Source organism: Capra hircus, chromosome 5 (assembly GCF_001704415.2).
Source record: "Capra hircus breed San Clemente chromosome 5, ASM170441v1, whole genome shotgun sequence".
In the NCBI taxonomy this organism is placed as follows: domain Eukaryota; kingdom Metazoa; phylum Chordata; class Mammalia; order Artiodactyla; family Bovidae; genus Capra; species Capra hircus.
Genome location: NC_030812.1, coordinates 30,195,730 through 30,207,906, shown reverse-complemented (window position 1 = coordinate 30,207,906; position 12,177 = coordinate 30,195,730). Strand labels below are relative to the sequence as shown.

The following is a 12,177-nucleotide window of genomic DNA, read 5'->3' as shown; positions in this document are numbered from 1 at the left end:
CCCGATTGAGGAACTAAGATTCCACAAAGCACATGGCACAGCAACCCCCTCCCTCAAATGCACATTCTGTCTTGGGGCACAGCTTCCAGCCTGAGCTCTCTCAGCTTTGTGCTTGGAAGAGTTGTCATGAGAACAACCATTGTCTCATGCTTTAAGGGCGATGCCCAACCCGCCCCATCCTTGAGTACAGCCAGCCACTGCTATTCAAAGTGATGGGCTAGATCCCTTCTGCTGCCTGAGCATGGGCGTCCTGGGCTGAAACAGTGAACCTCGGAGAGGCTGGCCACTCCAGCTGCACTCAGACCTTCCCAACCTGGGTTTTCTGCCAATTGCTACAGTGGGAGCTCTCGAGGGAACAGGACATCCAGGTGAGAGAACGAAGAAACAGATCATCAGCTTCAGCTGAGCACAGCACCCCACGACACCTGAAAGAAAGGTCCATTCTCGTAACCTGCATGTCCCAAGCTGGAGACCCTGAGAATGGGGTTCAGGGCTTGTCTATTATCCTCCTCCTCCCTCAGCCTTCAGGAGAGCCTGGCAGCACCTGCAGAGCCTGAAGCCCCGGGGCCAGTGCACACCCCCACCACCACAGTCCCCTGGCCAGGAGCAAGCCCCTCCAATTACCTCTATAAGCCTTACAGTAGAATAATCTGCCAAGATGTGGAACGGGCTGGAAACCTTTAAGCAGCTGCAATGGTGTGGGGGTGAAAGAAGAGTTTAGCTGAGAAGAAAACCGTTCCAGTAGAACAGAGCCTGGGGAATTGGAAAGGGCAAAGAGCTGGAGCTTGGAGAGGGATCTGTCCTTGCAGTGATGATCTCCCCCACCCCTGTGCTGGCGAGAGAGTGAATAGAAGTTAGCCTGCAGCAAGAACAAATATACCCCAAGGTCTGTCACTGCTTTGTGGCTGACAATCATCCCATCTGCCCTTGAGCACAAATGGAAAGTCTGCACTCAAAACTGCCACCAAGGCTGAGGCCATGGGGCTTGATGGGGATAGATGGAAAAAGCCTAAGAGGGTGCAGCCCCAAAATTGGCTGGCACCCCAGACTCTGGGCGTCCCTGATAGCTCAATCGGTATAGAATCTGCCTGCAATCCAGGAGACTGGAGTTTATCCCTGGGTCGGGAAGATCCCCTGGAGAAGGAAATGGCAACCTACTCCAGTATTTTTGCCTGGAAAATCCCATGGACGAAGGAGCTTATCGGGCTACAGTCCATTGGGTCGCAAACGGTTGGACACAACGGAAGCAAGTTAGCACAAGTGGGCATAGGCATGTGCCTGAGGCCTAACAAGGCCCCAAAAAGGCAGGCAAAATTTGTGGTGAATTTTGAATGTGGTGGATGCAGAATGTGTCGCTTTCTTCTGATTGGTTGGTGGTGAGGTAATAGGGCAGTGCTGCAGGAATCTTGTGCTCAACCTGAAGTTACCATCCTCCACCTGGGTAGGGGCCCTGGTACTACAGAACTTAGAGACACTGTTACGCATATTCCTTGAGTAGGAACCAGGCTCCAAGGCTGTACAACCACTTGACTTCTCCTATTTCTGCATCCCCTCCCTTCCCTGATAAGCAACTGTTCGAATCCGCCCTTTGGATTTCAGGGAAGGTCAAGGAGGCTGAATGAAGCCTATATCCTCCGGAACAAGAAAAGCAAATGAAATAAAGGATGCTTCTGAGGAATAAATCCTTGCATGGAAGTCAGAGTGAAACTAAGCCAGGCCTTGCAGGTCCTGCCCAATTTCAAAAGGCCCTCCATGTCCTCTGTATCTTATTTGTAGAAAACAGGGAAAAAAAGTCTCCCAGGCCTTCCTTGAGTGCCATAGAGCAAGCTCAAGCAGTTAGTGATTAGGACAATAGAGTCACAGGACACCTAATTCTTCCGAAGCCATAAAGATAACAACTTGATGTATTATCTTTGAGTTGTTCTACAAAAACTAAGACCCCACCACCCAGGAAGATGTAACTACAAGTCCACCACAAGCATACAGACTCCAGACTGGTTGGAACCAGAAAGTTGAGATTCTGGAAACACCACTCTTACCTCACCACCAAACAATGAGAAGGTCCAGGAGCTGGTCAAGCAATCTATGACCCTTTTCCATAACAGTCTTGCCTGAAAGTGATTGGAGGGTTAAGTCTTTTGGGCACCGGACATCTATTCTTGCTTTAGCCTTTGCAATAAATCTTTCTCTGCTCCAAACTCCCAGGTTCTGGACTATTTGGCTTCAGTGTGCCAGGGACACAGGAACTTGGGTTCCATAACAAAGAGTGGTATACTTAGGGTGAGGCAGTGCAAGGCAGTGAGGGCCTAACTCGCTCCAGCTGTGTGATGTGCAACTAGTTGAATTACTCTAAACTCTAGTTTCTTTATCTCTAAAAACGGGGGTAAGGCACAGCATTCCTTTAACAGATGACATGTGATTAACACTGTCTGAAAAACAAACAACTCTGCATAGTAAGCATCTGAAAAGTGAAAGCTATTATATGCACGTGTGCTCAGTCATGTCAGACTCTTTGAGACCCCAAGGACTGAAGCCCACCAGGCTCCTCTGTCCATAGGATTCTCCAGGCAAGAATGCTAGAGTGGGTTGCCATTTCTACTCCAGCGGATCATCCCCACCCAGGGATCAAACCTGCTTATCTTGCCTCTCCTGCATTGGCAGGCAGATTCTTTACCACTAGCGCCACCTGGGAACCTGGGGTTAGTATAGTTAATTCCAGGCGGGGGGAAAAACGGCTTTTGCACCAGATGCAAGGAGTTTGCTGTTAGGAACCAAAAGGTTCATTTAAAAGGAGGCAGGAAAACAAGGAAAGAAAAGCAACAAAAAAGGTGAGATTCAAGATTTCAACTTGGTTTGTGGTGATTAGAACCTGGAATGGGGAACCTTAGGGCTTCCCTCTTGGAAGTCCCTCAACTGCGAGAGCTGCGGGCGCCGGGGTTACCCGCGGTGGAAGCAGCCGGATCGTGTGGGAGGTCCTGACTGGGGGCTGTGCGGCTGGAACTTGCTGAAGGCCACCTAGGCCGCCCTCCAGTCCAGGGTCGGGGGTCTGGAGCCCGGCGACCGGGCGGGCAGCGAGAGGAGCCGCGCCCCCAGGGCTCCGCGGCGGCGCCTCCCTTTAGCTGGCGCCCCTCCTCGCTTACGCGTCGCCCACTGCCGTCCCCACCCTTCGCCTCGCTTCTCTTTCCCGTCGCCGAGTGCATCCTCTCCCTCACCCCACCGGCCCATTCTTCGGCCCCTGGACGCCTCCTCCCTTTTCTGGTTCTTCTGGCTGGTTCCGTCGAGTTTGGTTTGAACTTTTGAACCCACCAATGAGCGCCGCGCGCCCCTCCTCTCTCCGCCGGGAGGGTAAAACCCGGTGTAGGGCTGGGAGGCGGGGCCGCGGAGGCCGGGGCGGGGGCGGGGGCGGGGGCGGGGGCGGGGGCGGGTCCCGCCCTCTTGACACGTGGCCGGGGTAGGGGTTTATAGGATCCCTCCCGGCCCCGGGCCTCTCCCTGCTTCTCCCCCGGACTCCTTAGTAGTCTGTCAGTGGGAGATCTTCGCGGCCGGCCCCTCCCCTGTTCCAGCCCCGCAGAGCCGTCCAAGTCTCCGTCATGGTGAGTGGGGGTCCCGGGGCGGTGGTGTGGGGGCAGAGTGCGGAGTCCGAAGGGGCGTTGGGACCCCAGTGCGAGTGCAGCCACGTCCACGCCTCCGGGCAAACTGGTTTCAGGTGGCCAGGTTGGGAGAGTCGAGTTCACCTGGCTGACTCCTCGTCGGGCTCGAAGTCGCGGCCTGGGTACTGCCTTGAGTGGAAGTGGAAAAGCCACTTGATCCTAGAGCGGGGCCAGTCGTTGATTCCTTCGGGGCCGCTACTGCCCCAGGAAGGTGGGAGAACCTTCGCACTGGCTCCCAAGGACTTGTGAAGCCTACAGATCGCTCCCATTTCCTGAAGTGACCTCACCCTCCCACAGCCTTCCGCAAAGGATCCCTGGAGCATCTCGTGTGCTCCAGCATAGTAGGTGCAGACGTTTCCTGGCGACCCCTCTCCTGTGCCCTGTGATTTGGTGCTGAGTCCACCTGTGGCCAGACTCTGGGAAGAGTTTCCAATTGCACCATCGTCCCATGTGGCCGGGATGGGGGTGGGTGGGCGGGGGCAGATCTTGCATTTGCGCCAGTCCACCTGAAGGATGAAGGCAGGCTCCTCCTCTGAAGGAAATGACTGTCCCGTGTTTATCCCTGCATTTCTAGTGTTTCTAGTGTTAATTTAGTGGGGTGTTTAGTAGCTGAAACTTTCTTCTTACAGGTTTTTAAAAGTCCACAAAAGAGATATTTACTTATAAAGTCACAGAGTAATCTAGTACTGACATAGTAGTCTTGCTTTTAAAGAAACATGAAATTACACACAACTTGAGTATTTTCTATTTAGCTGTCAGAGGTTTTGGAAACAAGTATCTTAGGAATCATCCGTTGGAGGTCTACCTAAAGCAGGCCATGAGTATCATACGTATCAAAATACCCTTTTTAAAAAAGGAATATAGGAATAAATAGTTTCCTTTTTTACGGACTACCAGAGTTACCAAAGGATGTCTGACTGTAACACTTGCTTGAGTGCTTTTTACTAAGCCAGACCAAAGGACACTGGTAAATGTGTTATGGAGAAAATAGTGGGAGTGTTTAAAGGGCAGGAAATCAGCAGTAGCAGCAAACCTATTAAGACATACACTGGTTAGACTCGTATTTCACAAAGGACAGGTGGTGATTATCCCATTAAGGCTAGACTAAGTGACACCATCACTGGTATCTCACTTCATCTCCCAAGTGGCCAGGGGAGAGTGGAGGACAAGCAGTGGCCACAATGTAAGCCATACTGTTGCATAATATGAAAAGTTTTTGAACTCAAAAGGCTTCATTAGAAGTGCTTCATTACGGTGGGTCTTGACCTGGGACTGTCATGGGCAAATATCTGGTTCTTTCCTGGTTTCTACGGCTGTGAAATGTCCAGAGCCCAGTTAAAGGTAAACATGATGCAGTGGTTAAAAGTCATGGGTTCATTAGAACAAACTCCCCTTTCTCCCACAGCCTTAGAGCTGGGCAAGTAGATGCAGATAATAGTGAGCTTGCTGATGAGGTCAGCAGAAAATAATTGCTTTATGGGGAATATGTTGAGAAGGAGCGAACCATAAGTCAAAGGTTATGAGTAACTGGAGGTTTTGTCTTGGGGTTATGAGACTAGTCCCTTTGACCTCTTAGGTGATGTCAAATTTTCTTAAGATTCCTATTGTTTTTCAGTTGCTAAGTCATGTCCGACTCTTTGCAAACCTATAGACTGCAGAATGCCAGGCTTTCTGGTCCTTCACTGTCTCCCGGAGTTTGTTCAAACTCATGTCCATTGAGTTGGTGATGCTATCTAAACATCTCACTCTCTGCCACCCCCTTCTCCTTTTGCCTTCAATCTTCCCAGCATTAGGGTCTTTTCAAATGAGTCGGCTCTTTGCCTCAAGTGGTCAAAGTACTGGAGCTTCAGCATCAGTCCTTCCAATGAATAGTCAGGGTTAATTTCCTTTAGGATTGACTGGTTGGATCTCCTGGCAGTCCTAGGGACTCTCAAGAGTCTTCTCCAGCACCACAGTTCAGAAGCATCGATTCTTCCATGCTCAGCCTTCTTTACACTCCAACTCTCACATCCATACATGACTACTGGAAAAATACAGCTTTGACTATGTGGACCTTTGTTGCCAAAATGATGTCTGTTTTTTAATATTCTGTCTAGGTTTGTCATAGCTTTCCTTCTAAGAAGCAAGCATCTTTTAATTTAATGGCTGCAGTCACCATCTGCAGTGATTTTGGAGCCTAAGAAAATAAAATCAGTCACTGTTTCCACATTTTCCCATCTATTTGCCATGAACTGATGGGACCGGAGGCCAGCTTTTTCACTCCTCTTTACCCTCATCCAGAGGTTCTTTTCTTTCGTTCCCATTCACTTTCTGCCTTTAGAGTGGTGTCATCTGAGGTTACTGATAGTTCTCCTGGGAGGCTTGATTCCAGCTTGTGATTCATCCAGTCTAACATTTTACATGATGTATTCTGCTTAGAAGTTAAATAAGCAGGGAGATAATATACAGCCTTGACATACTCCTGTCCCAGTTTTGAACCAGTCCATTGTTTCATGTCTGTTTCTAACTGTTGCTTCTTGACCTGCATACAGGTTTCTCAAGAGACAGGTAAGGTGGTCTGGTATTCCAATCTCTTAAGAATTTCCCACAGTTTGTTGTGATCCACACAGTCAAAGCCTTTAAATTCCTATTAGCAGCTTTCAGAACCCTGAAACCCTTATTTGGAGAACATGTAATAAGAGATATTTGATGTGGATACTTGAAAGACTCTGTCTCAAGCAGCTAATTTGATTTATGATGGAAATACAATAGAAATCCTCTTTGTTTTCCTCTTAAGTCTGGGTTTAGATTCTGTGTTCACTGTCTTATTTTACCAAGCAGGAATGAGTTTGGTAACTTATAAATGACCTTGTTCAGCAAGTAAAGGAAAACAAACGCTTGCCTAAATCATTAAATTTATGAAATTATAGACTCTTCTTCTACAATGCCAGAGCGAGATGTACATTTTGCTAGAAAAGAGCTGATTTCTTAAGCTATTAGCGAAGTCTTGGTGGCACTTCTTGCCTTTGTTACCCTGTCTCCATCTGCCCACCCTCCCCCACTCTCCCCTCAAGGTGTAGTGGACAGTGAAGGAAAATGTTTTTCCCTAAGATTAAATACTTCCACAAGGATAAAAGGATGCCTGTGACCAGTTTTTAAAGTCCAGGTAACTGCTGCTTATCTGCTGTTTTCTCCATGAGTCATACAGCTGTAGTTTGCTGGTTTAAGCTGGTTTTAAAGGGAGAGGCAGAAGCTGTTTAAAGAATAGAATTAAAGAGGGATGGGAATGAGCTGTAGTTACACACTCACACAGGGAATGAATCAGAGCTGGAAGGAGGAATTTTGCATGCCTCAAAGGAGTCAGCAGGCATATTTCCCAGGAGTTGGGGAAAATCTATTGCTAGAGTAGCTTGTGTCATTCTGAAGGTAGAAACCTGACCATGAATATCTAATGTGGCTGTAAAGCCAAAGTCTGGTCTCTGGCCTTGTCTAGTAGTTCATTAACGTATCTGTGGTTTTCCAAAGCCTTTCCTCTGAATTGGCCTGTTGTTTGTGAAATAGTGCCTGGGCAGGCATGGCCTCCAAAAAGGTGCTGATTTGTCTTGAAGGTTAATAGTCATTTCCGTGTGAATCATTCCTGAATGTCCCATCCGATGCGTCACATTCTGACACTTCCTGTCTTCCTTCCCACAGCGTGAGTGCATCTCCATCCATGTCGGCCAGGCTGGTGTCCAGATTGGCAATGCCTGCTGGGAGCTCTACTGCCTGGAACACGGCATCCAGCCCGATGGCCAGATGCCAAGTGATAAGACGATTGGGGGAGGAGACGACTCCTTCAACACCTTCTTCAGTGAGACAGGCGCTGGCAAGCATGTGCCCAGGGCAGTGTTTGTAGACCTGGAACCCACAGTCATTGGTGAGTTGACCTCAGTAACCCCAGTGAGATCCCAGGGATCTGGGACAGGAGGTGCGTCCTGGGAATTCCACTGATGCCCTGGGATGGAGCACACTTGTGTGGGTTGTTAATGATGGGTGGCTGCTTCATTTTCCTTTTCCAGATGAGGTTCGCACTGGCACCTACCGCCAGCTCTTCCACCCTGAGCAACTCATCTCAGGCAAAGAAGATGCCGCCAATAACTATGCCCGAGGTCACTACACCATTGGCAAGGAGATCATTGACCTCGTCTTGGACCGAGTTCGGAAACTGGTAAACAAAGAACTTTTTTAAAACTAGGATGAGCGTTTTCTCTTAGAGTTTTGAGAGACCAGACTATGGGAATCATTCTTTGTGCACTGGAATGAGCTTTACACTGCCCACTATAACTGGACTTCTAAACCAAACGGTCCTGTGCAATGGGACAACTTTTTGAGGCTGAAGTCGGTGCTGCTTGGCCTCCTCCTATGTCTTCTAAGGCAGATTTGGGCAATTGCTCACTCAGGGAGGGCAGTTTACCTGAAGTCAAGTGAGTACCAGGAAGCCTTAACAGTTTTACTGACACTTAAGCCCATTAAACATCCTTGTTCACCTTAATCAGGCAGCTTCCTGCCACCAAGCTGAGGCATCCCATTTTAGGTCATCTTAGTCACAGTGGTAGGTAGCTGGCTCTGAATGTAACTAATTGATCAAACTCATAAAAATTGGACAGCTGCCCTATGTTGCTCCAGAAAGTTACAGCAAAAGAAGCCGATGGAATACCGACCTGAACCAGCTGCCATTGGGAACTTCAGCAACACTGAAAGTGGAGTCAAGGGAGCTCCCTCGACACAGAAGCAAGTATAAGTCACTGGAACTTTGAAAGGGTTAAGACAGAACCCCAAAAAGCGGTACCCTTGCTTTTCTACTAGAGCTCAGGGCAGTGTAGACTAGCCTTGAGGCCGATAAGTCTAAGGTAACTGTATTCACATCAGTAAAGTTGATAAGGGTTCTGTTCAGATCATTTTAATTAAGTATCTGGCAATCAGATGAGTCTGTTCCTTAGGCATCCAGGCAACTTGTAAGTAATTAACTAAAATCAAGAATGAAGGACTGGGCGCATAGCGTGTCAGGAAAATCATATAACACTAAGCCCAGCAACAACAGGTCTATTTTCAAAAGAATGGCCTTACATCATTCTTGACTTCATACTTTTTCAGATGTTTATCGTAGTCTTCACACCAAAATTGGGCTAATGGTTCCTCTGTTTGCAAGTGAAGCTTCAGCTACAGGCACTGACTTGGAAATCGGGACCTGCCTTAGGGACAAATGAACTAGTGAAAGTCACTGAGGGTTCTGGAGTGAAGTTCTTTAACCACCAGAACAATTGCACCTGTCCCTGGTGTTTATTACTGTGTCCACAAGAGCCTTAATGGGTGGAAACTGGTAAATAGAATGTGCCCCTTGCTTTGATCTCATTCAGAGGGTGGACCCATAGAAGTGACTAAGGCTCAGTAGAGGATGTCCACAATCTTGGAGCACCTTAAAGTGAAGACTGTCCGGAGAATACTCTGTTGGGTTAAGATCACCCTTTCACAGAGTAGCAGTTTGTTAGGCAGGAGAGCTCAGTTAAGTGGTGGAAAGCCCCCGTGACACAAGGACATGGATTGCTGACAGCAAATCACCTTTCCCGGAATGAACAGACTTGCTGTTAACCTGTGCTGACGGTGCCAGGCACTGTTCCAGTACTCATTTAATTCCTAGCAACCTCAAGCAGATTACTGTTCTCCTCATTTAATAAATGAGAACACTGAGACTGAGACAGGAATTTGGTCACAGGCACATGGCAAGGAACTGGCAGAGCCAGAGCCAGCCTTATTCTAGCACCAGGGCACTAGCTCTTCACTCTGATGCTGCATTCTGGCTCAGAAGGCAGCTGCCACAATTTCTGTAGACATCCATTGTATGGGGCCAGTGTGGTCTCAGGCCTGCTGGTGGCAGCTCTCCAACTGATAAGAGGTTGCCTTTGCTCTGTGGTCATGGCACGGGCAGCAGAGGTGAGCCTCCCGGTCCCCAAAACTTGGGCCCTGCATCCATTCCAGACTTGGTGATTCCTCTGCCTGCGGAAATGAAAATAATTCACTTTAAATAGCCTTTTCACAGATCCCCTCCCTCCAGGCCTCAAGAGATGACTGTGAAAAGTTTCTCTGAATCGGGTAGCACTTAAAAGCTCTTTAAGTGTCTGCTTTCTTAGCAAGTATTGTTCAGAAGTTTTCTTTCTTCTTTTTTTTAAGATCTTGATCAGTGTGATTATGGATTCAAAGATATCACTGCAGCTGTCACCAAAGCTAAAATTAAACTTTTTTCTTTTTTCAGGCTGACCAGTGCACGGGTCTTCAGGGCTTCTTGGTTTTCCACAGCTTTGGTGGGGGAACTGGTTCTGGGTTCACCTCCCTGCTGATGGAACGCCTCTCTGTCGACTATGGCAAGAAGTCCAAGCTGGAGTTCTCCATTTACCCAGCCCCCCAGGTTTCCACAGCTGTGGTTGAGCCCTACAACTCCATCCTCACCACCCACACCACCCTGGAGCACTCTGATTGTGCCTTCATGGTAGACAATGAGGCCATCTATGACATCTGCCGTAGAAACCTCGACATTGAGCGCCCGACCTACACGAATCTTAACCGCCTCATGAGCCAGATAGTGTCCTCCATCACTGCTTCCCTGAGGTTTGATGGCTGCCCTGAATGTGGATCTGACCGAGTTCCAGACCAACCTGGTGCCCTATCCCCGCATCCACTTCCCTCTGGCCACATACGCCCCTGTCATCTCTGCTGAGAAAGCCTACCATGAACAGCTTTCTGTAGCAGAGATCACCAATGCTTGCTTTGAGCCAGCCAACCAGATGGTGAAATGTGACCCTCGCCATGGTAAATACATGGCCTGCTGCCTGTTGTACCGTGGCGACGTGGTTCCCAAAGATGTCAATGCTGCCATTGCCACCATCAAGACCAAGCGCAGCATCCAGTTTGTGGACTGGTGCCCCACTGGCTTCAAGGTTGGCATTAACTACCAGCCTCCCACTGTGGTACCTGGCGGAGACCTGGCCAAAGTACAGCGAGCTGTGTGCATGCTGAGCAACACCACAGCCATCGCTGAGGCCTGGGCTCGCCTGGACCACAAGTTTGACCTGATGTATGCCAAGCGTGCCTTTGTTCACTGGTACGTGGGTGAGGGCATGGAGGAAGGCGAGTTTTCTGAGGCCCGTGAGGACATGGCTGCCCTTGAGAAGGATTATGAGGAGGTTGGAGCCGACAGTGCAGAGGGAGATGATGAGGGTGACGAGTATTAGCATGTCCGCTGCAGTTTCATCTCGGGACTGTCTTATTTATTTGTTTTGGTGGGGCTGCCCACTGGCCCTATCTTGTCAATAAAAGTGATATTTGCACAGCAGAGCTGAATCTGTAGGTTTGAAGTGGAGTTTCAACAAACATACAGCCTTTTTTAAAAATTTATTTTTTTTTGCCCTTGTTTTTTAAGCTCAGGTTTTCTTTTTCTTTTTAATTGGAGGATAATTGCTTCACAGTATTGTGTTGGTTTCTGCCTTACATCACCATGAGTCAGCCATAGGTGCACATATGTCCTCTCCCTCTTGAACCTCCCTCCCGCCCCCCACCCCGTGCTACCCCTCTAGGTAGTCACAGAGCACTGGGTTTGAGCTGCCTGCATCAGAGAGCAAATTCCCATGGCTGTTTTACATGTGGTAACGCATGTTTCACTGCTCCTCTCAACTCATTGCTCCCAGGTATTCTTGGTCTGCTGTGACCACATGTGGAGTAGCAAGGGGTTAGGTAACACAGCTAATAAATGGTGGAGCCATAATTCAAGTCGCCAGGCTGACTGCCAGAACTCCTGCAGTCTTTATTTCATAAACTGTTGGAATCACATGGGAAGGGCTTGGAATTGGACTGATTCTTTGTCCTTGGCCAAAATCTACAATGGCAAACTAGGACTGTGCTTTAAGAAGTCACTGCTTGGAGAAAGGTTGAGCAGGCTGAGACACAAAGTACAGTAGTCTCAGGTTGTTATGGTATTGGTCCTTGACCCAGTGTATGTCGCGGGGAATATTTGAAGTAGGGGAATAATAAGGAAAATTGTGGTGTGATCACTCATGTAGAACCAGACATCTTGGAATGTGAAGTCAAGTGGGTTTTAGAAAGCATCATTATGAACAAAGCTAGTGAAGGTGATGAAATTCCAGTTGAGCTATTTCAAATCCTGAAAGATGATGCTGTCAAAATGCTGCACTCAATATGCCAGCAAATTTGGAAAACTCGGCAATGGCCACAGGACTGGAAAAGGTCAGTTTTCATTCCAATCCCAACGAAAGGCAATGCCAAAGAATGCTCAAACTACTGCACAACTGCACTCATCTCACATGCTAGTAAAGTAATGCTTAAAATTCTCCAAGCCAGGCTTCAGCAATACATGAACTGTGAACTTCCTGATGTTCAGCATGGTTTTAGAAAAGGCAGAGGAACCAGAGATCAAATTGCAAACATCCGCTGGATCATCAAAAAAGCAAGAGAGTTCCAAAAAAACATCTATTTCTGCTTTATTGACTATGCCAAAGCC

General features: G+C 48.3%; 1 protein-coding gene across 1 annotated transcript; it reads left to right on the top strand.

Moving 5' to 3' along the window:
- LOC102178426 (tubulin alpha-1C chain) lies at positions 3,445–10,995 on the top strand. Its single transcript, XM_018047842.1, is given in 5 exon segments — positions 3,445–3,593; positions 7,323–7,545; positions 7,688–7,836; positions 9,919–10,281; positions 10,283–10,995. Coding segments are annotated over 5 exon segments (1,350 nt in total). The 5' UTR covers positions 3,445–3,590; the 3' UTR covers positions 10,895–10,995.